Source organism: Chiloscyllium plagiosum, chromosome 35, assembly GCF_004010195.1.
Source record: "Chiloscyllium plagiosum isolate BGI_BamShark_2017 chromosome 35, ASM401019v2, whole genome shotgun sequence".
In the NCBI taxonomy this organism is placed as follows: domain Eukaryota; kingdom Metazoa; phylum Chordata; class Chondrichthyes; order Orectolobiformes; family Hemiscylliidae; genus Chiloscyllium; species Chiloscyllium plagiosum.
The window spans coordinates 38,244,387-38,272,286 of NC_057744.1; the positions used below are offsets into that span (position 1 = coordinate 38,244,387).

General features: G+C 43.3%; 1 protein-coding gene across 4 annotated transcripts in view; it reads right to left on the bottom strand.

The window, feature by feature from the left end:
- Positions 1 to 27,900, bottom strand: part of nfrkb (nuclear factor related to kappaB binding protein) — a 161,174-nt gene that overhangs the window by 33,150 nt on the left and 100,124 nt on the right. For 2 of the 4 annotated variants that reach the window (XM_043676950.1, XM_043676946.1), the window contains exons 19-22: positions 24,870 to 24,949; positions 16,792 to 17,000; positions 7,913 to 8,183; positions 6,627 to 6,824 (exon numbers count right to left, since the gene is read on the bottom strand). In XM_043676950.1, coding sequence (XP_043532885.1) covers positions 6,627 to 6,824; positions 7,913 to 8,183; positions 16,792 to 17,000; positions 24,870 to 24,949 — 758 coding nt within the window. The remainder of the gene's footprint in view (positions 1 to 6,626; positions 6,825 to 7,912; positions 8,184 to 16,791; positions 17,001 to 24,869; positions 24,950 to 27,900) is intronic. The other 2 variants (XM_043676947.1, XM_043676949.1) reach the window with 2 other exon arrangements.

Below are 27,900 nucleotides of genomic sequence, written 5' to 3' on the forward strand. Positions count from 1 at the left end.
CTCCAGTAGGATGTAGGAGGTAAGGGTCACCACCAGTGTCCCTGCTGACTGCATCTGAGGGAAGTGTACCCAACTCCAGCTCTTCGAAAACCACGTTAGGGAACTGGAGCTGGAGCTGGATGAACTTCGGATCATTTGGGAGGCAGGAGGGTTATTGAGAGGAGTTACAGGGAGGTAGTCACATCTCAGATACAAGAAATAGACGGGTTACAGTCGGGGATGGAAAGGGAACTGGCAGACAGTACAGGAATCCTCTCTTGGCTGTTCCCCTCTGTTATTTTTGGATACTGTTGGTGGGGGGAGGAGGGGGCGAATGACTTACCAGGGGTAAGCCATGGGGTACAGGTGCCTGGCACAGAGTCTGTCCCTGTTGCTCAGAAGGGAAGGTGGGAGAAGAGCAGAGCATCAGTCACTGGGGACTCCATAGTTAGGGGGACAGATAGGAGGTTCTGTGGGAATGAGAGAGACTCATGGCTGGTGTGTTACCTCCAGTTTGTTGCCCATGCCATGCGCGAGCAAGGCGAGGAAGAGGGACAGAGAGGAATTGGTTACAGGGATGGTGTAGGAGGGAGGGTTTTGGATACCTGGATAATTGGGGCACATTCTGGGGTAGACAGGACCTCTACAAACAGGATGGTCTACAACTGAACCACAGGGGTAACAATATCCTGGGGGGGATATTTGCTAATGCTTCTCGGGAGGGTTTAAACTATTTAAGCAGGAGGATGGGAACCTAAATCGTAGTTCCAGTGTCCAGGAGGTTGAGAAGAGGGAGGTCAGAAATAAGATTTCAAGGTCGCAAGAGTGCACCGGCAATCAGGAAGGTGTTTGACGTGTGTCTACTTCAATGCCAGGAGCATCCGGTTTAAGTTGGGTTGCAGCATGGGTTGGTACCTAGGACTTTGATGTTGTGGCCATTTCAGAGACATGGATAGAACAGGGACAGGAATGGTTGTTGCAGGTTCCAGGATTTAGATGTTTCAGTAAGAACAGAGAAGACAGTAAAAGAGGGGGAGATGTGGCATTGTTAATCAAGGACAGTATTATGGTGGCAGAAAGGACGTTTGAGAACTCGTCTACTGAGACAGTATGGGCTGAGATTAGAAACAGGAAAGGAGAGATTACCTTGTTGGGAGTGTTCCATAGGCCTCCAAATAGTTCCAGAGATGTACAGGAAAAAATTGCAAAGTTAATTCTGGATAGGAGCAAGAGTAGCAGAGTAGTTGTTATGGGGACTTTAACTTTCCTAACATTGACTGGAAATACTATAGTTTGAGAACTTTAGATGGGTCAGTTTTTGTCCAACGTATTCAGGAGGGTTTCCTGACACAGTATGTAGACAGGCCAACAAGACACGAGGCTATATTGGATTTGGTTCTGGGTATGAACCCGGCCAGGTGTTAGATTTGGAGTTAGGTGAGCACTTTGGTGATAGTGACCACAATTTGGTTGTGTTTACTTTAGTAACGGAAAGGAATAGGCATATACCACAGGGCAAGAATTATAGCTGGGGGAAAGCCAATTAGGCAAGATTTAGGATACATAGGATGAGGAAGTAAAGTGCAGGGGATGGGCAGAATTGAAATGTGGAGCATACTCAAGGAACAGCTACTGCGTGTCCTTGATGAATATGAATCTGTCAGGAATGGAGAAGTGGTCAGGTGAGGGAGCCGTGGTTTACTAAAGAAGTTGAAACTCTTGTCAAGAGGAAGAATGAGGCTCATGTTAGGATGAGACGTGAAGGCTCAGTGAGGGTGTTTGAGAGTTGCAAGTTAACCAGGAAAGACCTAAAGAGACAGCTCAGAGCCAGGAGGGGACATGAGAAGTTGCTGTCATATAGGATCAATGAAAACTATAAAGCTTTCAATAGCTATGTCAGAAATAAAAGAATGACTGGAGTAAGATTAGGGCCAATCAAGGACAGTATAGTGGGAAGTTGCGTATGGAGTCCGAGGAAATAGGGAAACATGAAATGAATATTTTTCATCAGTATTTACAATGGATAAAGGCAATGTTGTCGCGGAGAATACAGGCTACTAGACTAGATGGGATTGAGGTTCATAAGGAGCAGGTGTTAGCAATTCTGGAAGTATGAAAATAGATACACTCTGTGGGCGAGATGGGATTTATCCTAGGATTCTCTGGGAAGCTCGGAAGGAGATTGCAGAGCCTTTGGCTTTGATCTTTATGTCGTCATTGTCTACAGGAATAATGCCAGAAGACTGGAGGATAGCAAATGTTGTCCCCTTGTTCAAGAAGGAGAACAGAGACAACCCTGGTAATTATAGACCAGTACTTCGGTTGAGGGTAAAGTGTTGGAAAAGGTTATAAGAGATAGGATTTATAATCATCTAGAAATGAGTACGGTGATAATGGATAGTCAACATGGTTTTGTGAAGGGTAAGTCGTGCCTCACAAACCTTGTTGAGTTCTTTGAGAAGGTGACACAACAGGTGGATGAGGGTAAAGCGGTTGATGTGGTGTATATGGACTTCAGTAAGGTGTTTGATAAGGTTCCCCACAGTAGGCTATTGCACAAAATACAGAGACATGGGATTGCGGGTGTTTTAGCGGTTTGGATCAGAAATTGCCTAGCTGAAAAAGAAGACAGAGGGTGGTAGTTGATGGGAAATGTTCATCCTGGAGTTTAGTTACCAGTGGTGTACCACAAGGATCCATTTTGGGGTCACTGCTGTTTTTATAAATGACCTGGATGAGGGAGTAGAAGGATGGGTTAGCAAATATGCAGATGACACAAAGGTCGGTGGAGTTGTGGATAGTGTCGAAGGACATTGTTGGTTGCAGCGGGACATAGATAAGCTGCAGAGCTGGGCTGAGAGGTGGCAAATGGAGTTTAACGTGGAAAAGTGTGAGGCAATTCAGTTTGGAAGAAGCAACAGGAATGAAGAGTAATGGTAAGATTCTTGGCAGTGTAGATGAGCAGAGATCTCGATGTCCATGTACAAAGATCCCTGAAAGTTGCCACCCAGGTTGATAGGGTTGTTAAGAAGGCATACAATGTGTTAGCTTTTATTGGTAGAGGGATTGAGTTTTGTAGCCATGAGGTCATGTTGCAGCAGCATAAAACTCTGGTGTGGCCTGCACTTGGAGCATTGTATATGGTTCTGGTCACTGCATTATGGGCAGGATGTGGAAGCTTTAGCAAGGGTTCAGAGGAGACTTACTCGGATGTTGCCTGGTATGAAGGGAAGGTCTTATGAGGAAAGGTTGAGGAACTTGAGACTGTTTTCGTTATAGAGAAGGAGGTTGAGAGGTGACGTAATTGAGACATATAAGATGATCAGAGGGTGTATGCCTTTTTCTTTGGATGGTGATGGCTAGCAAAAGGGGGCATAGCTTTAAGTTGAGGGGTGACAGATATAGGACAGATGTCAGAGGTAGTTTCTTTACTCAGAATAGTAGGGACATGGAAGGCACTGCCTGCAACAGTAGTAGATTCGCCAACTTTAAGAGCATTTAAATGGTCATTGGATAAACATATGGATGAAAATGGAATAGTGAAGGTTAGATGGACTTCAAATTGGTTCCACAGGTCAGTGCAATATCAAGGGCCAAAGGGCCTGTACTGTGCTGTAATGTTTATTTTCTACACTGTATGCCGACTTAACAATCTTATTAACCTGGGTGGTAACTTTCAGAGATCTATGCACACAGACACCGAGATCTCATCTACACTATCAAGAATCTTACCATTAGCCCAGTGCTCTGTATTCCAGTTACTCCTTCCAAAGTGAATCACCTCACATTTTTCCGCATTAAACTCCATTTACTAATCTCCAGGATGAACATTTCCCATCAACTACCACCCTAAATCTTCTTTTAGCTAGTCAATTTCTGATCCAAACTACTAAATCATCCTCATCCTATGCCTCTGTATTTTCTGCAATAGCCTACCGTGAGGAACCTTCTCAAACACCTTACTGAAATCCATACATACCACATCAACCGCTTTAACCTCATCCTCCTGTTTGGTCACCTTCTCAAAGAACTCAACAAGGTTTGTGAGGCACGACCTACACTTCACAAATCTGTGTTGACTATCCCTAATCAAATTATTCCATTCTAGATGATTGTAAATCTTATCTCTTATAGTCATTTCCAACACTTTACCCATAACCAAAGTAGGTGTCACTGGTCTATAATTAACAGGATTGTCTAAAAATGAACAAGGGAACAACATATGCAATCCTCCAGTCTTCTGGCACTATTCCTGTCGACAATGACGACAAAAAGAACAAAGTCAAAAGCTCTGCAATCTCCTCCCTGGCTTCCCAGAGAATCCTGGAATAAATCCCATCTGGCCCAGGAGACTTAGCTATTTTCACATTTTCCAGAATTGCTAATACCTCCTCCTTATGAACCTCAATCCTGTATTGTCTAATAGCCTGTATCCCAATATTCTCCTCGACAACATTGTCTTTTCTCAGTATGAATACTGACAGAAAAATTCATTTAGTTCCTCTCCTATCTCATCTGACTCCACGCACAACTTCCCACTACTGTCCTTGACAGGTCCTAATCTTACTCTCATCATTCTTTTATTCCTGATATAGCTATAGAAAGCTTTAGGATTTCCTTGATCCTAGCTGCCAAAGACTTCTCATGTCCCCTCCTGGCTATTCTTAGCTCTCGCCTCACAAACCTTGTTGTCCTTCCTCGCTAACTTGTAACACTCAAGGGCCCTCACTGAGCCTTCCCATCTCATCTTTACATAAGCCTCCTTATTCCTCTTGAAGAGAGATTCAACTTCTTTCCTAAACCACAGTTCCCTTGTTCGGCCACTTCCTCCCTGACAAGTAAATACATATTGAGGACATGCAGTAGTGTTCCTTGAACAAGCTCCACATTTCAATTGTGCCCATTCCCTACAGATTCCTTTTCTATCCTCTGCATCCTAAATATTGCCTCATTATATCTCAATTGCCTTACTCCCAGCTATAACTTTTGCCCTACAATATATATCTCATCCCTTTCCATCGCTAAAGCAAACTTAACCGATTGTGGTCACTATCATCAAAGTGCTCACCTACCTCCAAATCTAAAACCTGGCCTGGTTCATTGTCCCAAATCCAATGTGGTCTCACCACTTGTTGGCCTATCTACATACTGTGTCAGGAAAGCCTCCTGCACACATTGGACAAAACCTGACCTAAGGTACTCGCACTACATTATTTCTAGTCAATGTTACGAAAGTTAAACTCCTCCATAACAAAACCCTGTTACTTTCACTCCTATCCAAAAGCATCTTTGCAATCCCTTCCTCCACATCTCTGGAATTTTTCAGAGCCCTGTAGAAAACTCCCAACAGGGTCACCTCTCCTTTCCTGGATCTAACCTCTGCCTATACTACCTCAGTAGTCAAGACCTCATCAAACGTCCTTCCTGCCAACGTTGCCACAATGCCACACCTCCCCCTCTTTTACCACCTTCTCTGTTTTTACTGAAACATCTAATCCTCAGAACCTGGAACAACCATTCCTGCCCCTGCTCTATCAATATCTCTGAAATGGCTATCACATCCAAGTCCCAGGTACCTACCTATGCTGTAAGTTCACCCATCTTATTCTGGATGCTCCTGGCATTAAAGTAGATACAATTCAACCCGCCTTCCTGCCTGCCGGTACATTCCTGCAACCTTGAAACCTTATTCATGACTTCACTACTCTCAACCTCCTGTACACTGGAGCTACAATTCAGGTTCCCAGCCCCTGCTGAATTAGTTTCAACCCTCTCGAAGAGCATTAGCAAACATCCCCCTAGGATATTGGTACACCTCCAGTTCAGGTGTCGACCATCTTGTTTGTAGAAGTCCCACCTACCCCAGAATGTGCCCCAATTATCCAGGTTTCTGAATCCTTCTCTGGAAACAGACCCTTCGGTCCAACCAGTCCAAGCCGACCAGAGACCCAAAGTAAACTAGCCCCACTGCCTGTGCTTGGCCAAAATCCCTCCAAACATTTTTAATCATGTACTAATCAAAATTCGTTTAAACGCTGTAACTGTACCCACATCAACCACTTTCTCTAGAAGTTCATTACATTTACGAATCGTTCTCTTTTAAATAAAAACTACCCCTCACATCTTTTAAAAATCTTTCTCCTCTCACCTTAAAAACGTAATCCCTCATCTTGAAATCCCCAACCTTTGGAAAAGACAACCCTAAGGAAATGCCATTCATCTTATCTATACTCTTCATGATTTTATAAACCTCTAAGGTCACCAGTTAACCTCCCACGCTCCCATGAAAAAAGTCCCAGTTTATCCACGCTCTCCTTATAACACAAACCCTCCATTCCAGGCAATATCCTGGTAAATCTCTTCTGAACCTTCTTTAGCTTAGTAATATTCAAACTCTCCAAGTATATGCAATAGTAACTGATTCAGCTGATGGGAGCTAAGACCTGGTTACTGAAGATATCAGAAAAGGGAACATTAAAAACTATGGTATGCTAAAGTTCCAGTCTGCAATACAGGAGTTACAATAAAAGAAGGAAAATGTAATGGCCAGCAATGTCACCAGAAAACAATATCCCCAACAATGTGCCCCCCACCCTTCCTCCCTCCACAACCCAATCCGAGCAAAGGTTTGCTGTTCCTGTACCTACCTGTCTCATGATGCTTTGCCCAGCTACACTCTGTATGATGATGCTGGGGGAGCTGGATGTGGTACTGTTCAATGTGCTGGACACGGTTTTGGAAGCAGTGCTGATTCCAGCCATTGTCAGATTGCTTTTTGCAGAGCCCTGCTGGATGTGGACAGTACTGGCACCAGACTGAGCCTTCACCGGCACCGTCAGAATAGACTGCAAGAATTATTACAGAATCAGAAAACCCATCTTGCATTCGTAAAATTCACGACTACTTGGATGGTTTAAATATATCACACTCTAGACACACTGCCACCTCCAACACTATTCCAATCTGAAGCAGCCCATTCAATCCTATTGTGAATAATAAGATCACTATAAGACATGCTAATGCTGTAGCTGTTCCTCTGTTCTCGTGGCATATTCTCCCCAAAGACATTGTCATATGTTAGAAATAAAATGAAACCATGGAGAGCCTCTCATATATAGTAACATCCAACAAATTGTTCATTCGGATGTTCAACCAGTAAGGCAGAGAATTCCAATCCGGTGCCCTGTCAGTTCAATATCACCTTGAATGAGATGCTGCGCAATATATTAATTAAGGGGTTCCTGCCACTTGCTAAAAATACACTCAACCATGTTAAAGAAATGGGAGTATGTAATACTAAGAGGAATATAGCCATTTGGAGAGGAAACAAAAAGAACAGTAGAAGTAAATGAATATCGAGATGGCACAGTGTACGTAGCAGGATGCCCAGGAATCATATCTTCCAGTTACAGAAGGATTTTAGACACAGGCATAACACAGGTCACTTTGCAGTTTGCTGATGATAGTAACTAAAATAGCATGGCAATTTGCGGAAAGTTGCACAAGGACAAAAAGTTCTGTAGAGCAAGCAGAAATTGAACAGATAAAGTTCAAAGCAGAAAAACCAGAAATCTTTGGAAAAAGCACAAAGTGGGACATCCTGAACAGCAATAATTTTATTGGAACAAAGGAGATAGCATATTTTAAAAGCAGAATTGGATAAACATTTGAAAAGTATTAATATAAAAAAACACACAAAGGAATAGGATGAAAGCAAGTTGAACAGTGACTGCTGGTAAAACTTTGACAGGCGCGGAGGGCTGTACAGTGCTGTATTTTCTAATCCTAGAAAAGTAAATTCCAACATTCACCTCTTAATGCCAACATCAACTCCAAAATAGATTAAATTAACTTTGTTTAGGAACACTTGTATACTCCAAGTAAGCATGTCCACAAATTGCAGGGCACAGCAAGCTGCATACCTGCTCCTTACCTGAGGCAGTACCTTAGTGTGAGCCGCTGCTGTGACTGCTGGTAGCCGCATCTGATGTTGATGTTGTTGGACTTGTTGTACAACAGAAGTTTGATGCGAAGTGGAAGTTAAGCCTTGCTGAGCAGAGACTACCCGGACCTGGGGCAGAGGAGCAGCAACAGACTGCGACAGGATCCGAGCTGGAGTCTGCGGCCCGGTGTATTGTCCTGTTTGTGTTCCAGATAAAAGGTTCCCAAGCTGAGGCATTGTAGGCGAGGACACTAACAAAACACTGCAAAGAAGTAGAAACTCTTCGGATGAAACAGTAGTAAACTTTGTTTCTGACAAATTTGACTGAGGGCAGTCCATACATCTCAAACCTCATTATTCCATTCTTTCACTATTTACCCAGAACTGAAAAAGACGTACAATTCATAGCATCTTTCATAACCTCATTATTTCTTAAGAGACTCAGCAGACAATGATGAACTTTTGAAGTGCAGTCGTTATTATAATGTTGGAAATTGTGCACATTAAACAGCAATGTTCAAATCATACATTCAAAGATGTTCATTGATTGATAATTAATAGCCAGGACACCAAAGAGAACTCTTCCGCTAGTCTTGGAATTGTGTCATTAGATCTTGACATTTTCAAGAGGGCAAATAGAGCTTTGATTTCAATTTCTCCAGCACAGATCAGCTGCTTCAACACTGCAGCACTCAATACTGCAATGGGAGGATTAGCCTAGATTTCTGTGCTCAAATATTGGGAGAAGTCAGAATTCACAATCTTCTGATTTACTGGCAACTGTGTCATCCACTGACCTAGTTTACAGGATGAAGATGCTGTTGACAAGACCTGAATTCACTGCCCATCCCCAACTGCCCTGGGAAGATGATGGTGAGCAACATTCTCTCTAATTTGTTTTACAGGTGATTACAGAGACATAGCTCAGGGATGGACAGAATTGGCAGCTTAATGTTCCAGGTTATAGATGTTAAAGGAACGATAGAAAGGGGGCAAGAGAGGAGGGGGTGGTGGCATTTTTGATTAGGGATAACATTATGGCTGTACTTAGGGAAGATATTCCTGGGAGTACGTCCAGCCAATTCTATTTGGATAGAATTGAGAATTAAGACATCTTACTGAGATGGTGCTATCGAACCCTAATTGTCAAAATTGAGAAACAAATTTGTAAAGAGATCTCAGTTAAGAATAATAGGGTGGTTATAGTAGGGGCTTTTAACTTTCCAAACATAGACTGGGGCTGCCAGAGTGTTAAGGGTTTAGATGGAGAAGAATTTACAAAGTGTGTATGAGAAAATTTTCTGAATCAGTACCTACTAGAGAAGAAGCAAAACTTGACCTCCTCTTGGGAAATAAGGCAGGGCATGTGATTGAGGTGTCAGTGGGGGAATACTTTGGAGCCAGTGATCATAATTTTATTAGTCTTAAATCAGTGATGGAAAAAGATAGATTGAATCTAAAAGTTAAAGTTTTAAATTGCAGGAAGGCCAATTTTGACGGTATTAGCAAATACTTTCTAAAGTTGATTGGGGGAGGACATTTGCAGGTGAAGGGACAGCTGGAAAATGGAAAAACTTCAAAAATAAGATAACCTGAGTCCTGTTATGGTGAAGGGTAAGGCTGTTAGGTGAAGGGAATGCTGGATGACTAGAGAAATTGAGATTTTGGTCAAGACTAGGAAGGAAGCATATGTCAGTTATAGACAGCATTGATTGAATCCCTAGAAGAGTATTAAGTAGAAGCTTACTTAAGAGGGAAATCAGGAGGTCAAAAAGAGGATTGATATAGGTTTGGCAAATAGGGTTAAGGAGAATCCAAAGGGATTCTACAAATACATTAAGGACAAAAGGGTAACTAAGGGAGGGAATAGGGCCCCTTAAAGATCAGCAAGGCCATCCATGTATGGAACCACAGGAAATGGTGGAGATACTAAACAAATATGTTGCATTAGTGTTTACTGTGGAGAAGGATATGGAAGATAAAGACCTTGGGGAAAGAAATAGCAACAGCTTGAAAAATTTCCATATTACAGAGGTGGTGGATATCCAAAAAGCATGAAAGTGGTTAAATCTCATCAGGTGTACCGCAAAATTCTGTGGGGAGCAAGGGAAGAGATTCCTGGGCCCCTTGCTGAGATATTTCTATCACTGATCGAATATAGAACATCGATCAACACAGCGCAGAACAGGCCCTTCAGCCCTCGCTGTTGTGCCGACATGTGAACTAATTTAAGCTCATTCCCCACACTATCCCATCCATGTGCTTATCCAAGGACTGTTTAAATCTCCCTAATGTAGCTGAGTTAACTACATTGGCAGACAGGGCATTCCACATCTTTATCACTCTCTGAATAAAGAACCTGCCTCTGACATCTGTCTTAAATCTATCACCCCTCAACTTGCAGCTATGCTCTCTCGTACAAGCCGACGTCATCATTCTAGGAAAAAGACTCACTCTAATCCTCTGATCATCTTGTATGTCACTATCAAATCCCCTCTTAGCCTTCCCCTCTCCAATGAGAACAGACCCAAGTCCCTCAGCCTTTCCTCATAAGACCTTCCCTCCAGGCCAGGCAACATCCTGGTAAATCTCCTCTGCTTCCACATCCTTCCTGTAATGGGGTGACCAGAACTGTACACAATATTCCAAGTGAGGCGTTTTGTACAGTTGCAGCATGACATCAAGGCTCCAGAACTCAATCCCTCTGCCAATAAAGCCTAACACACCGTATGCCTTCTTAATAGCACTATCAACCTGGGTGGTAACTTTCAGGGATCTATGTACATGGACACCAAGATCCCTCTGCACATCCAGACTACCAAGAATCTTTCCACTGTCCCAGTATTCTGCCTTCCTGTTATTCTTCCCATAGTGAATCATCTCATATTTAGCTGCATTGAACTCCATTTGCCACCATTCAGCCCAATTCTGCAGTTTATCCAAGTCCCCCTGCAACTTGTAACATTCTTCCAAACTGTCCACAACTCCACCGACTTTAGTGTCATCTGCAAACTTACTAACCCATCCACCTATGCCTGTGTCCAAGTCATTTGTAAAAATGACAAAACAGATCCTTTGGCCCACCACTAATAACCGGACTCCAGGCTGAATATTTTCCATCAACCACCACTTGCCTTCTTTCAGAAAGCCAGTTCCTAATCCAAACTGCTAAATCACCCTCAATCCCATGCCTCTGCACCTTTTCCAAAAGTCTACCATGTGCAACCTTATCAAAGGCTTTACTGAAGTCCATGTAAACTTCGTCAACTGCCCTATCCTCATCTTGGTCACATTCTGAAAAAACTCAATGACATTTGTGAGACATGACCTGCCCTTGACGAAACGATGTCGACTATCTGCAATCAAATTGTTGCTTGTTAGATGATTATAAATCCTATTTCTTATAATACTTTCCAAACTTTTTCCTACAACAGACACAAAGCTCACTGGTCTATAATTACCTGGGTCATCTCTGCTGCTATTCTCGAACAAGGGCACAACATTTGCAATCCTCCAGTCCTCTGGTACTAAACCTGTAGACAATGACAACTCAAAGATCAAGACCAAAGGCTCCGCCATCTCCTCCCTAGCTTCCCAAAGAATCCTCGGATAAATCCCATCCAGCCCAGGGGACTTATCTACTTTCACACATTCTAGAATTGATAACACACCCTCCTTACTAACCTCAATCCCTTTCAAGTCTTATAGCCTGTATCTCAGTCTTCTCCCCGACAATATTCTCCTTTTCTTGTGTGAAAACCGATGAGAAATATTTGTATAGCACCTCTCCAATCTCCAGAGGGTCCACACACAACTTCTCCTTATGTCTTTGACTGGTCCTACTCCTACCCTAGTCATCCTTTTATTCCTTACATACTGATAGAAAGCTTTAGGGTTCTCCTTTATTCTACCTGCTAAAGACTGCTCATGTCCCATTTTTGCTCCTCTTAACTCTCTCTTTAAGTCTTTCCTAGCTAATCTGTAACTCTCCATCGCCTCACCTAAACCATCCCATCTCAACGTCACATAAGCCCCCCTATTTTGCTTAACAAGAGATACAATTTCTTTAGTAAACCACCGTTGCCTTACCTTATCACTTCCTCCCTGCCTGACAGGGACATACCTATCAAGGACACGCAATATCTGTTCCTTAAACCAGCTCCACATTTCCATTGTCCCCATCTCCTGCATTTTGCTACCATATTCTATGCCTCCTAAGTTTTGCCTAATCGCATTATAATTGCCCTTCCTTCATCTATAACTCTTGTCCTGTGGCATGAACCTATCACATTCCATTGCTAAATAAACGTAACTGAATTATGGTCACTCTCTCCATACCTGGCCTGGTTCATTACCAAGCACCAGATCCAGTGTAGCCTCCCCTGTTGTCGGCCTTTCAACATACTGTGTCAGTAAACCCTCCTGCACACACTGGACAAAAACTGATCCATTCGACGTACTAGAGCTTTTTAGCATTTCCAGTCAATGTTGGGGAAGTTAAAATCCCCCATAATGACCACCCTGTTCCTTTCATTCCTGCCCAGAATCATTTTGTCAATCCTCTCCTCCAACTCCCCGGAACTCAGTGAAGTCGTATAAAAAGCTCCCAGTACTGACCTCTCCTCTCTTGTTTCTAACCTCAGCCCATACCACCTCAGTAGACAAGTTCTCATCAAAAGTTCTCTCAACCACCGTTATACTGTCCTTGACTAACAAAGCCACACCTCCCTCTCTTTTGCCACCTTCCCTGATCTTAATGAAAGATCTAAACCCTGGAACCTGCAATATCCATTCCTCACCCGGCTCTATCCATGTCTCCGAAATGGCCACAACATCAAAGTCCCAGGTACCTATCCATGCTGCAAGCTCACTTACCTTATTCCGGATAGTCCTAGCGTTGAAGGAGACACACTTCAAACCAGCTTGCTGTCTACCAGCACAGTCCCGTGACTGAGAAATCCTGTCCCTGTCCTCCCTACTCTCATCCTTCTGTGTGCTGGAACTACACCACAGGTTCCCATCCCCCGCTGAGCTAGTTTAAACCCACCCAAATAGCTCAACAAATTTCCCACCCAGGATATTAGTACCCCTCTGGTTCGAGTGAAGACCGTCCTATTTATAGAGGTCCCACCTTCCCCAGAATGGGCCCCAATTATCCACCTACCTGAACCCCTCCCTCCTGCTCCATTCCTGCAGCCATGTTTTCAGCTGATATCTCTCCCTGTTCTTTGCCTCGCTATCATGTGGCATGGGTAACAAATAAGAGATAACAATTTTGTTTGTTCTAGCTCTCAGCTTCCACCCTAGCTCCTTGAAATCCTGTCTTACATCCCTCTCCCTCTTTCTACCTATGTCGTTGGTACCTATGTGGATCATGGCTTGGGGCTGGTCACCCTCTCCCTTAAGGACCCCAAAGACACGATCTGAGACACCACGGACCCTGGCACCTGGGAGGCAACACACCAACCCATGAGTCTGTTTCATTCCTAACAAACCTTCTATAGCTGCAGCTGAGATGCCGGGAGACTGGAGGTTGGCTGACGTGATGCTATTATTGAAGAAAGGTGATAAGAAAAAGCCAGGGAACTATAGGCTGGTGATTCTGACATCAGTTGTGGACAAGTTATTGGATGGGATCCTGATGGACAGTATTTACATGTATCTGGAAAGGCAAGTACTGATTAGGTATGGTCGACTTGGCTTTCTGTGTGGGAAAACATTTCTCATTAACTTGACTGAGTTTTTTGAAGAAGGAATGAAGAGGATTGAAGAGGGCAGAGCAATGGATGTGATCTTTATGGACTTCACAAAGGCAGTGGACAATGTAGAAAGGTTAGCAAGGTTAGATCAGATGGAATACAGGAAGAACTAGCCATTTGGATGCAGAGCTGGATCGAAGGTAGAAGAGAGAGGGTGATGGTGGAAGGCAGCTTTTCAGACTGGAGGCCGGTGACCAGTGGTGTGCCACAAGGACTGGTACTGGGTCTACTGCTTTTTGTCATTTATACAAATGATTTGGATGTGGTTATAGCAGGTACGGTTAGTAAGTTTGCAGATGACATCAAAATTGGAGGCATAGCAGACAGTGAAGAAGGTTACCTTAGAGTTCCATGGGACCTTGATCAGATGGGCTAATGGACCAAGGAGTGGCACATGGAGTCTCACTTAGATAAATGCGAGGTGCTGCATTTTGGAAAGGCAAATCAGAGCAGGATTTATACACTTAATGGTAAGGGTCTGGGAAGTGTTGCTGAACAAAGAGACCTTGGAGTGCAGCTTGATAGTCCCTTGAAAATGGAGTCCCAGGTAGAGAGGATATTGAAGGAGGTGTTTGGTATGTTTGCCTTTAGATTAGATTACTTACAGTGTGGAAACAGGCCCTTCGGCCCAACAAGTCCACACCGACCCGCCAAAGCGCAACCCACACATACCCCTACATTTACCCCTTACATAACACTCCGGGCAATTTAGCATGGCCAATTCACCTGACCTGCACATCTTTGGACTGTGGGAGGAAACCGGAGCACCCGGAGGAAACCCACGCAGACACGGGGAGAACGTGCAAACTCCACACAGTTAGTGGCCTGAGGCGGGAATTGAACCCGGGTCTCTGGCGCTGTGAGGCAGCAGTGCTAACCACTGTGCCACCGTGCCGCCCATTGGTCAGTGCATTGAGTATAGGAGTTGGGAGGTCATGTTGCACCTGTACAGGACATTGGTTAGACCACTTTTGGATTATTGTGTTCAATTCTGATCTCCTTGCCAATAGGATGTTGTGAAACTTGAAAGGATTCAGAAAAGATTTACAAGGATGTTGCCAGGTCTGGAGGATTTGAGTTGCATGGAGAGGCTGAATACGTAAGTGGCTATGTTGCCTGGAGCATCGGAGGCTGAGAAGTGATCTTATCAAGGTTTATAAAATCATGAGGGGCATGTATGGGGGGAATAGCCAAAATTTTTTTCCCCATGGTGGGGGAATCCAAAACTAGAGGGCATAACTTCAGAGTGAGAAGGAAAAGATTTAAAAGGGACCTAAGGGGCAACTTTTTCGCGCAGAGGATGGTGCATGTATGGAATGAGCTGCCAGAGGAAGTAGTAGAGGCTGGTACAATTGCAACATTTAAAAGGCATCTGGACTGCTATATGAATAGGAAGATTTGATAGGGATATGGACCAAATGTTGACAAATGGAACTAGACTAATTTAGGATATCTGGTAGGCATGGACAAGTTGGACTGAAGAGTATGTTTTCATGCTGGACAGTTTTATGACTCTATTTAAGTCTTTAAGACCCTTTTATTTTGTGTAGTGCTATGCACATGTGGTAACTTAAGCGACGGACTTTTGCGCAGTTGCTCAGCCACCTTTTAAAACTACACCCAGTTCCTTTAGGAAGGATGACCTTGTGGAACAGGAATATATCCCCAAATCAGGACAGTGCATGGCTTGGAAGGAACTTGCATGTTGTCGTGCTCCCATGCATCTGCATTCCTTGTCCTTCTGCTTGTTAAAGTCACAGGGCTTGGAAGAGTTTGCCAAGGGAACCTCATTTAATTCCTGTAGATGCTCCATACCAGCTACAACCACTGATGTATTATGTGAAAGGGTGAATATTTAAGATGGTGGATGAGGTGCTAAACAATGCAATTACATCATGACTTGTGTCTTGTAGATGGTGGACAGGTCTGGGGAGTCAGCTGGTGATTGACTTACTGCCGAAACCCTCACCTCTGATTTCGTGTAGCCATAATGTAAACGTAGCTACCAGGTTATATTTCTGGCCAATGCTGACTCTGTAGGAATGTGATGATAGGAATCTGATAAAGGTCATGCTGTTGACTGAACTTAGCCTGTTTGTGCTGACCTATGAATTGTGTCCATTTTTCTTTTTGCTTCATATACGCAATTCTGGGGGGGGGGGCGGGGGGGGGCGGTGGTATTTTGTGGGTGGTTTTGATATCGTGCCATATATACTCTAGAAGCTTTAGCAATGTCCTTTCCCAGGAAATGGGCGGCACGGTGGCTCAGTGGTTAGCACTGCTGCCTCACAACACCAGGGCCCCAGGTTCGATTCCAGCCTTGGGTGACTGTCTGTGTGGAGTTTGCACATTCTCCCCGTGTCTGTGTGGGTTTCCTCCGGGTGCTCCGGTTTCCTCCCACAGTCCAAAGATGTGCAGGTCAGGTGAATTGGCCATGCTAAGTTGCCCATAGTGTTAGATGCATCAGTCAGAGCGGAATGGGTCTGGGTGGGTTACTCTTCGGAGGGTTGGTGTGGACTGGTTGGGCCGAAGGACCTGTTTCCACACTATAGGGAATCTAATCTAATCTAATAAAAAAAACTAACAACTGAAGGCATATTTGCGCAGACACCTCTTTCCCAATACTTGTTTGATGAAATGATCATTAGTAGTGATTACATTAGATTACAGTGTGGAAACAGGCTAGTGGTTGTAGCTTTAAGCTCTCAAGCCCAGAAACATTGTATGTTCAGTCTATGGTCTGTGGTGAATTAGCAGAATCTGACTCTGCTGTGAAATTCTCCACCAACCGATGGCCATGCCTACCCTGTGCATGGAAACTGGCCATTGTGCAGAGCAGAACATGTTCCCAGGAAACTAGAGGCCAGCACTAGGCCACACCTTTAGGGGAAGTGGGGAGAATACCCAGGAAAGAAAACCTATCAACTGAACTAAGACTTTGGAAATAAACAACCAGATGACAGGTTTTGCAACTGCCTGAAGCTCTTAGATCATCTTTCGACAGCATAATATCAGATATCCATTGCACTGTTCTAACAAGATGAATTGGAGATTTAAAAAGATGAATAAACAGTCTTCATGTGAAACTTGAGTGTTGGAGGAAAAACTGACCTTTGACCAGATTTCACCAATTCTGGTGCACTAGTTGTTGGTACTTTGTTGCCATCAGTTGATATCGGTGGTGATGTGGGAGTAACCGGTAATGTCGGAGTTATAGGGGTCACAGGTGTTACAGGTAAGCTGGAATCTGCCAACACCTGGGATGCCAGCGACTGCTCAGAGACAGGGAGCTTTGTTGTACTCTCCTTAGCAGAAGACTTCTAGAGAAAACAAATATGACATTAAAATCCATTCCCAATACAGAGAAACCTCAATTATCTGAACGACATGGGTGGACACTCTCTCATTCGGATAATCTATCATTTGGTTAATCGATTCAATGCCTTTCTGCCTGATCTTGGGAGTTTTCTATGAAGTCTGCTCCCTGTTCATGAGACTAAGCAGCAGCACACTGCGTGCGAGGCCCCAACCCCCAACCCGGGCCCACCCCCGCCCGCCCCCAATCCCATCCAACACCGACCCCCATCCGTGACCCTGCTCCCCCCCCCACTTCATGAAACCCCACCCTCGGCCACCCGAACTGGACACCAACAGTAAGACATCTGCTACCTTTCTGGGGTAAGTCTCCAAATAGCACACACACACAGACAGCCACACACACAACTTTTTAACTGCAACTTTTTGACAACTTCTACCTCTGCCCTGTCTGAGACAATGTTAGAGAGAATATCTGGGGAAAGGGGGTTTTGGGTTCACCGCTATGTAGAACTCCAGGGAAAGTTTGGGGAGAGGGAGAAAAGGCGAGAGGTTAGTCATTTGGAGACGGTGCCTGCGCTTTCATCTATGTCCAGCACTGTTCTCGGCAGAGATCATTTTTAATCATTGTAAACAAAAGTCGCGATCAGTGTTGGAAACACATCTTTCACGTAATGTTTCTATTGGGACCTCGAGATTTCCTTCAGATAATCTGATATTCGGATAATTGAGGTTCCTCTGTACATGGAAAGGAAGTACCTGTTGCTCAGCTTACTGGTGACCTTTCAGCTGCTCAATCAGCACCCAACTTCACTGATATTTCCAGACTCATTGAGACAGGATCTTGCTTACACCAGCTTTTAACTGATGCTCTTGTACAAAACTGTTTTGTGAAAAAAAATTGTACTATCCCAAGTAGGATATAATTATTGGGGAAATTCAAAACAGGAATGATTATTGCAGGTCCCATGATTTAGATATTTTAGGAAGAACAGAGAAAATGGTAAAAAAAAAGGATTGTCATTGTTAGTCAAGGACAGTAGTATGGTTGCAGAAAGGACGTACGAGGACTCATCTACTGAGGTAGAATGGGCGGAGGTTAGAAACAGGAAAGAAGAGGTCAACATGTTGGGAGTTTTCTGTAGGCCTCCAAATAGTTTCAGAGATGGAGAGGAAAGGACAGCAAAGATGATTCTCGATAGGAGTGAGATTGACAGGGTAATTGTTATAGTGGACTTTAACTTCCACAATATTGACTGGAAATACGATAGTTCAAGTACTTTAGATGGGTCAGTTTTTGTCCAATGTGTGCAGGAGGGTTTACAGGCCAACAAGGGCCAAGGCCACATTAGATTTGGAACTGGGTAATGAGCCCAGCCAGGTGTTAGATTTGGAGGTCGGTGAGTACTTTGGTGATAGTGACCACAATTTGGTTACGTTTACTTTGGTGATGTAAAGGGACAGGCATATACCACAGGGCAAGAGTTATAGCTGGGGGAAAGGCAAGGCAATTACGATGCGATTAGGCAAGATTTAGGATGCATAGGATGGCGAAGGAAACTTCAGGGAATGGGCACAACTGAAATGTGGAGCTTATTCAAGGAACAGCTACTGTGGATCCTTGATAAGTATGTACCTGTCAGACAGGGAGGGAGCCATGTTTGCTCAGTATGTTGACTCTCTTGCTAAGAGGAAGGAGGTGGTTTATGTTAGGATGAGATGTGAAGGATCAGTTGGGGCACTTGGGAGTTACAGGTTAGGCAGGAAAGATCTAAAGAGAGAGCAAAGAGACAGGAGGGGACAGGAGAAGTTGTTGGCAGATAGGATCAAGGAAAAGCCTAATGATTTCTATCAGAATATCAGGAATAAAAGAATGACTAGAGTAAGATTATGGCCAATCAAGGATAGTAGTGGGAAGTTGTGAGTGGATTCAGAGGACATAAAGGAAGCGCTGAATGAATACTTTTCTTCAGTATTCACACTGGCAAAAGACAATGTTGTCAAGGAGAAAACTGAGATACAGGCTGCTCGACTAGACGGGATTGAGGTTCACAAGGATTCTCTGGGAAGTCAGGGAGGAAACTGCTGAGCTTTTGGCTTTGATCTTTATGTCATCATTGTCTACAAGAATAGTGCCAGAAGACTGGAGGATAGCAAATGTTACCCCCTTGTTCAAGAAGGGGAGTAGAGACAATCCTGGTAATTATAGACCAGTGAGCCTTAATTCAGTTGTGGGTAAAGTGTTGGAAAGTGTTATAAGAGATAGGATTTATAATCATCTAGAAAGGAATAAGTTGATTAGGGATAGTCAACACAGTTTTGTGAAGGGTAGGTTGTGCCTCACAAACCTTATTAAGTTATTTGAGAAGGCGACTAAATAGGTAGATGAGGTTAAAGCGGTTGATGTGGTGTATATGGATTTCAGTAAGACGTTTGATAAAGTTCCCCATGATAGGCTATTGCACATAATACAGAGGCATGGGATTGAGGGTGATTTAGCGGTTTGGATCAGAAATTGGTGAGCTGAAAGAAGACAGAGGGTGGTAGTTGATGGTAAATATTCATCCTGGAGTTAAGTTACTCGTGGTGCACCGCAAGGATCTGTTTTGGTTCCACTACTGTTTTTCATTTTTATAAATGACCTGGATGAGGGCACAAAAGGATGGGTTAGTAAATTTGCAGATGACACAAAGATCAGCAGAATTGTGGATCGTGACGAAGGATGAGAGATGGAAAATGGAATCTAATGTGGAAAAGTGTGAGGTGATTCACTTTGGAAGGGGTAACAGGAATGTAGAGTACTAGGCTAATGGTAAGATTTGTGGTAGTGTAGATGAGCAGAGAGATCTCGGTGTCCATGTACATAGATCCCTGAAAGTTGCCACCCAAATTGATAGGGTTGTTAAGAAGGCATACGGTGTGTTAGTTTTTATTGGTAGAGGGATTGAGCTTCAGAACCATGAGGTCATGCAGCAGCTGTACAAAACTCTGGTGCGGCCGCACTTGGGAGTATTGCGTACAGTTCTGGTCATCGCATTATAGGAAGGATGTGGAAGCTTTGGAAAGGGTTCAGAGGAGATTTACTAGGATGTTGCCTGATATGGAGGGAAGGTCATATGAGGAAAGGCTGAGGGACTTGAGGCTGTTTTCGTTAGAGAGAAGAAGATGGAGAGGTGACTTAATGAGACGGACAAGACAATCAGAGGGTTAGATAGGTTTGACAGTGAGTACCGTTTTCCTCGGATGGTGATGGCTAGCACGAGGGGACATAGCTTTAAATTGAGGGGTGATAGATTTGTCAGAGAGTAGTAGGGGCGTGAAACGAACTGCCTGCAACAGTAGTAGACCAAATTTAAGGGCATTTAAATGGTTATTGGATAGGCATATGGACGAGAATGAAAAGTGTAAGTTAGATGGGCTTCAGATTGGTTTCACAGGGCAGTGCAACATTGCGGGCTGTGCTGTGCTGTAATGTTCTATGTTCTAGGGGGCAGAGGAAATGGCAACACTAAGAAGTAGACAATACTGAGTGAAATTGAAGATATTTACTGGTTGAGCAAGAACAAGGCACAGACATCATGTGCCAAAAGGCCTCTTGTGGGATTGCATGATTATTTGATATTGTACAGAAACGTCATTTAACTGAGTGACTGGTAAATCAAAGGCCTCGAAGGGAGATTCTGGAATCAGAAAATGTTGATTCATTCAAGTTAGGCAGATTTAGTCAAAGGGTCATAGAGATGTACAGCATGAAAACAAACCCTTCAGTCCAACTCGCTCACGCCGACCAGAGCGAGTCCTAAATTAATGTAGTCCCATTTGCCAGCATTTGGCTCATATCTCTCTAAGTCCTTAGAGAGGTGTTGGCACCCCTCCAACACACCTTATTTCCTACCTTAGAGCCAGTTCTGTATCCAAATAGCTAGTTCTTCCTGTATTCCACATGATCTAACCATGAGGAACTTGTCTTTTGATGCTTAATTGTATCTGCCTCCACCACATTCTCTGGCAGATCTTTCCATACACGCAGCTCTCTCTCATGCCCCTTTTAAATCTTTTCCCTCTCCCCTTAAACTTCGCCCTCTAGTTTTGGACTCCCTGACCCTGGGGAAAGACCTCAGCTATTCACCCTATCCATCACTCTCATGATTTTATAAACCTTTGCATGGTCACTTCTCAGCCTCTGATGCTCCAGGGAAAACAGCCCCAGTTCAAATGCTTCAATCCTGGCAACATCTTTGTAAATCTTTTCTGACCCCTTTCAAGTTTTGCAACATTGTTCCCACAGCAGGGAGATCAGAACTGAATGCAGTATTCCAAATGTGGTCTAACTAATGTCCTGTACATGACCTCTCAATTCCTATACTCAATGCACTGACCAATAAAGACAAGCATACCAAATGCCTTCTTCAGTATCCTGTCCACCTGGCACTCCACTTTCAAGAAACTATGTACTTGCATTCCAAGGAGTCTTTGTTCAGCAACATTTCCCAGGACTTTACCATGAAGTGTAGAAGTCCTGACCTTATCATTAAGTGAAAATAACCTGCCCTGATTTGCCTTTCCAAAATGCAGCATTTCATGTTTATCTAAATTAAAATCCATCTGCCACTCCTTAGCCCATCTCATCAAGATTGCATTGTACTCTGAGGTAACCTCCTTCCACTACACCTCCAATTTTGGTGTCAATCTGCAAAGGTCCTGACTATATTTCCCTTGTTCACATCCAAATCATTTATATAAATGACAAAAAGCAGTGGACCCAATGGATCCTTGTGGCACACTGCTAGTCACAGCCTCCAGTCTGAAAGGCACCCCTCCAACACACCTTATTTCCTACCTTAGAGCCAGTTCTGTATCCAAATAGCTAGTTCTTCCTGTATTCCACATGATCTAACCATGAGGAACTTTGTCGAACGCCTTACTAAAGGCCAGATAGATCACATCCACTGCTCTGCCCAATCCTCTTCGTTACTTCTTCAAAAACTCAATCAAGTTAGTGAGAAACTATTTCCCATGCACAAAGCCACATTGACTATCCCTAATCAGTCCCTGACTTTCCAAATACATGTAAATGCTGTCCCTCAGGATTCCCTCCAATACCTTGTCCACCACTGATGTCAGGCTCACCAGTCTATAGTTCCCTGATCTTCCCTTACCACCGTTCTTAAACATTAGTCAACCTCCAGTCTTCCTGCATCATACAAATATCTCTGCAAGTTGCCTAGCAATCACTTCCCTAGTTTCCCACAGAGTTCTAGGCTACACCTGATGAGGTCTTTATGCATTTAAAGATTTCAGCACCTCCTCCTCTGTACCATTTTTCAAGCTATCACTATTTATTTCCCCAAGTTCTCTATCTTACATATCCTTCTCCATACTAAATACTGATGTAAAATGCTCATTTAGTATCTCCCCCATCTCCTGTGGTTCCATACATAGGTGGCCTTGCTGATCTTTAAGGGGCTATATTCTCTCCCTAATTACTCTTTTGTCCTTAATATATTGCTTGCAGGAAATGAAATTCCAGGATACGTATGTGAGCAATTTCAGAAATGGCACAATGAGTGTAATAGATGTGAGAGACCGATAACTTTGGTTCTCACTTCATGGTCTGGATCTGTTATAGATAAATTGATGGAATGTGCTCTATGATTAGTCAATAACTCTACCAGCATTACATTAGGTGAAGCACAGGGAGCTTTAACATGTCAGTTAGCAATTCCTGTAATTCAAGACAATAAAGAGAATCTGAGCACTAATGATAGGCAACACCTTTTCTTGCTTAATCATTAATTATAGTCTGAAATCGTTGATTAGAGGGCATTAATTAGTTCCAGGACTGCAGCCTTGTCTTTAAGTAATGCCATTTTCAGAACAAGCTCACACTCAGTTGCTTCAGATGCAAATATTTAAATGATATTGCATCCAGACCACGAGGTGACCCTCCTCTCTCTGCACAGTGCTGCTTCCTTCACCGGGGCCCGATTTGTAACAGGAGCTCTGCAGCTTAGCACCCAGTGTATCATGCACCTTTAATGCAGATTTACTTTGGAACAACCCAACAAAAAAAGCCCTTTAGAGCACTTTTAGCCACTGATTGAGATTACAAATGCTTCATTCCAATTGACAACTGGTCCCTATCCCTTGATATCCTAATCAGCCAACAATCTGATGGCCCTCTTGGGCGCAGCAGCAAGTCCCTTCCCCTGGACCAAGAAGCTTGAGTTCAAAACTCACCTGCTCTTGAGACAACAACATCCTTAAACAGGTTGATAAAAAAAAGTTAAATTAAAAAAAAATCAGACAACAAACTGGTGGCACTGTTGAGGTCCAGTGGTAATGACCCTACCCTGGGTCAAGGAGGTTTGGGCTCAAGCTCCACCTGCTCCAAAGGTGTTAAACAACATCCCTGAGCAGGTTGATCAGAAAAATATGCAAAAGGTCCAAATCAGACAACAATCTGAGGCCCTCTTATGGCGCAGTAGTAGTGTCCCTATCTATGTACCGGGCGGCCCGGATTCCAGTCCTACCTGCTGCAGAGTTGTGAAATAATATCTCTGGACAGCTTTTATTCTTCGAAAAATAGTTAAATAAAAAAACAAATCTGATAACAATCAATGTGATTTTGCTCTAATTTAACCCAGCTGCATCTGTTTAGGAATTAAATTTTCACATCATTATCGGATATGATTGTGTTTACATTCCTGAAAATTGCAATGTTAAGTGAAACAGATTCTCATGGAAATTAATTTTAAAGCCACAGCTCAGTTCTGTGGACCTCTATTACCAAAAACAAAATTGTTACACCCTTTAAGTTGAAATATGATAGTTTGCTAAATTCCTACATGGGTGAATGAAATGATGGTTAAAATAAAAGAATTTTAAAAGTATAAAAGAAAATTTTAACTCTACTTCCAGTACCTCCTGCTCACCACCACACCTCCTTCTTGAACATTCTGCTCCCTGGTCATTGTAGATTCTTCCCCTTCCAGACCCTCTGGCTTGTGGTCCCTCCCATACCCAATCCATCTACTCATCAAAACCCCACCTTTCTGATTCACCATCTCCTGAATGTGTGGTCCCATTCAAGATCCAAATCGATTCCAAAGAAGGCACAGGATCATGAAAGTTTGCGTGCCAACAGTGAGAAAGTGTTGAGCTGGACTGCTGAACTAATGATTTGTTGTAAATGCTCCAAGTCGCTGCTTCCCTGTTTAGAACCTCTGTGAATGGCGGCTCTGGAAATGAGCTGCAATAGGCAGTCATTTTAAAAAAAATTAATTATATCAGCCCCAGTTGGCCAGCCCCAACATTCCAGGGGGCACAGAGTTACACTAAGGGGCACGAGGTTTGAGGGGATGTGAGGAAAATGTTTTTTTAACTCACAGGGTGTTGAGAATCTGTTCACTGCCTGTAAGGGTGGTAGAGACAGAACCCCTCGTGATAGTTAAGAAGTATTTAGATGCACACTTGCGATGCCAAGGCAAACAAAACCATGGGCCAAGTGTTGGAAAATGTGATTAGAATAGTTAGCTGGTTGCTTTTGACCAACATCACCATGGTGGGTCAAAGGGCCCTTGACTGTGCTGTAGAACTCTACGACTCTGAGTTCATTAGTCTAGTTCATCCAGCTATTGCATGCGCTGGCTGGGATATTGCTATGAGCGAGTAGCAAATGATCGGTGCAGACCAGCTACCTCTCTCTTGGGATCGCTCTCTCTCTCTCACACACACACACATCTCAAGTGGAGCAAGTAAAGCTGCTTTACAGAGGTCACAAATGACATGACGAACCTATCTCTTGAGTTCTGACCAAAAGGAAACGGTTTGGAATCAGGAACTTTCTCAACTTTCGAGTAAATAATACTCACGATCTTGGTTGTCAGCTTCGGTTTCTGTTGCAATGCCTTCTTCGCTTTGGCTGCTGCAGCCTGGGCTTGGTGAATCCGTTCTGTAGAAATTCAGATCAACAATGAGTTAAATTTCAATGACTGTTACCCACTGACATTGCAATAATGTCAATTACCCTGAAGCTAAGTGGTTTCAGGATACAGCATGCATCTGCAGCTTAAAATGAGGATCACTAGTATCCCTGGCAATCTCTGTGCACCTTTTTAGGATTTCCAGCTCAAGCAAGACACAGTCCACAGTCTCAAGCAGCAGCCAACTAGTGAGACACTGGGTTGTTGGCACTCAGTCAATCTCCGAGGAGAGTCAATGCCTTGAAGAAAGGAGCAGCCAGTGGAAGAAACTAATGTCCTTCTGTCCATGTACACCTTTTAGAAAAATGGCATATTTAATCCACCCTTGCCCTCCTGCCAAGGTGCATCACTTTACTTCACACTTGTGTGCTAAAATTCCATCTGCCACTTGTTACAGCTAAGTGATATCATTTATACTGCTGGTCACAGTGGAGGCTTGAAATCATTGGCAAATTTTGAACCTTTACTGAGTTTCAATACCCAAATCATTTATAAACAAGATATAGAAGAACTGGAGAAGGCGCAGAGAGGATTTAAAGGATACATCAAAAATGTAGCAGAATGCATATCAGGAAAGGATGAACTTTTTTGCTAGGCAGCTGAGCAGTGACTTAGCAGAGAATTTACAATTATGAAAGGTTTTTATTGAGTGATTATGGGGAGAACAGTTCCACTTGTGGGAAAGAGCATAACTTCAGGCCATCAATGTAACATAGTCATCAAGAAATCCAATAGAGAATTTAGAAGAAATTTCTTTACCCAAAGACTATAAAACTGGTAATGACAGGAATTGGGTTGAAGTGAATAGTGTGATGAAGGGTATGTAAATTATATTTGCACCATTTTAAAGTCTGGATTTCAAAGTCGGTGGTGCTTACTTTTGTGAAAGTTCTTTTTTTAAAAAAAATTTGTGAATTTGTGATCTTATCCAAGAGCAAGTGACATGTTAGAGAGTAAGTGATTGCAAACCTCCTGGAGTGGTCATGGAAGATTATCTATTTACACTGTGGAGTTTCCGACAGGGAACATGAACATGGAGAAGTGTTAGCAACGCTGAGTGTTGCTCTTAGTTTAGAATGATCAAGGATTGGGTCTAGTTTAGAAAACCCAGAACTTGAAAGCTTTTAGGGAGTTCTGGAGAAGCCGTTAGGAGGAGTGTCAAAATGAAATTTTGTTTCTTTCTTCTTATATATTAATCTTTCTCTGCATCTTCTTTGTAGCTGTAATAGTATATTCTACACCCTGGTCTACTACCCTGATGTATTTATGTAATGTATGATTTACCTGGATAGCATGTAAAACAATAGTTTTCACTGTAATTCTGTGCATGTGACAATAATAAATCAAATCAAATCAAATATTAAGGCATATAGGATAGTTCAGAGGAACTCACTTTCTTTGGGATATAAATTTAGTTTGTGAAACTTCCAAATCAGAAATATTTGGTGAGGAATGTGTTCATCATTAAAGAAAATCTGCAGTTTTGTGTGCTTACGTTTTAATGAGACAGGCAAGAAGGGGTAAGATAAAGGAACCTTGGATGACGAGAGCGGTGGAGCTTCTCGTCAAAAGGAAAAAGGTAGCTTACACAAGGTGGAGGAAGCTAGGGTCAAGCTCAGCTCTAGAGGATTACAGGCAGGTGAGGAAGGAGCTCAAAAATGGTCTGAGGAGAGCCAGGAGGGGGCACGAGAAAGGCTTGGCAGAACGGATTAGGGAGAACACAAAGGCATTTTACACTTATGAGAGGAATAAGAGAATGGTCAAAGAAAGAGTAGGGCCGGTCAGGGATAGCATAGGGAACTGGTGTGTGGAGTCTGAGGAGATAGGGGAAGCCCTCAATGAATTTTTCTGCTTCTGTCTTTACGAAAGAAATGAACTTTGTAGTGAATGAAACCTTTGAAGAGCAGGTGTGCATGCTGGAATGGATAGAGGAAGCTGATATGCTGAAAATTTTGTCAAACATTAAGATTGACAAGTCGCCAGGCCTGGACCAGATTTGTCCTCGGCTGCTTTGGGAAACGAGAAATGCGATTGCTTCGCCACTTGCGAAGATCTTTGCATCCTCGCTCTCCACTGGAGTCGTACCTGAGGACTGGAGAGAGGCAAATGTAATTCCTCTCTTCAAGAAAGGAAATAGAGAAATCCCCGGCAAGTCTCATGTCTGTTGTCTGCAAGGTGTTAGAAAGGATTCTGAGGGATAGGATTTATGACCATCTGGAAGAGCATGGCTTGGTTAAATGCAGTCAACACGGCTTTGTGAGGGGCAGGTCATGCCTCACAAACCTTACGAGTTCTTTGAGGATGTGACTAGAAACGTTGATGAGGGTCGAGCTGTGGATGTGGTGTATATGGACTTCAGCAAGGCATTTGATAAGGTTCCCCATGGTAGGCTCATTCAGAAGGTCAGGAGGAATGGGATACAGGGGAACTTAGCTGTCTGGATACAAAATTGGCTGGCCAACAGAAGACAACGAGTGGTAGTAGAAGGAAAATATTCTGCCTAGAAGTCTGTGGTGAGTGGTGTTCCTTGGGCCTCAACTGTTTGTAATTTTTATTAATGACTTAGATGAGGGGAACTGGAAAGTGCTCAGAAAAGATTGACAACATGTTGCCAGGGTTGTTGCTGAATAAGCTGGGCTTATTTTCCTTGGAACATCGGAGACTGAGGGGTGACCTGACAGACGTTTATATAAACATGAGGGGTATGGATAGGGTAAACATTCAAGGTCTTTTCCCAGGGATTGGGTAGTCCAAACCTAGAGGGCATAAGTTTAAGTTTAGAGGGGAAAGATTTAAAAGGGACCGAAGGAACAGTTTTTTCATGCATAAGGTGATGCATGTATAAAATGAACTGAGAGAGAATGTAACAGATACTGATACTATGACAACATTTAAAAGATATCTGGATGGGACTATGAAT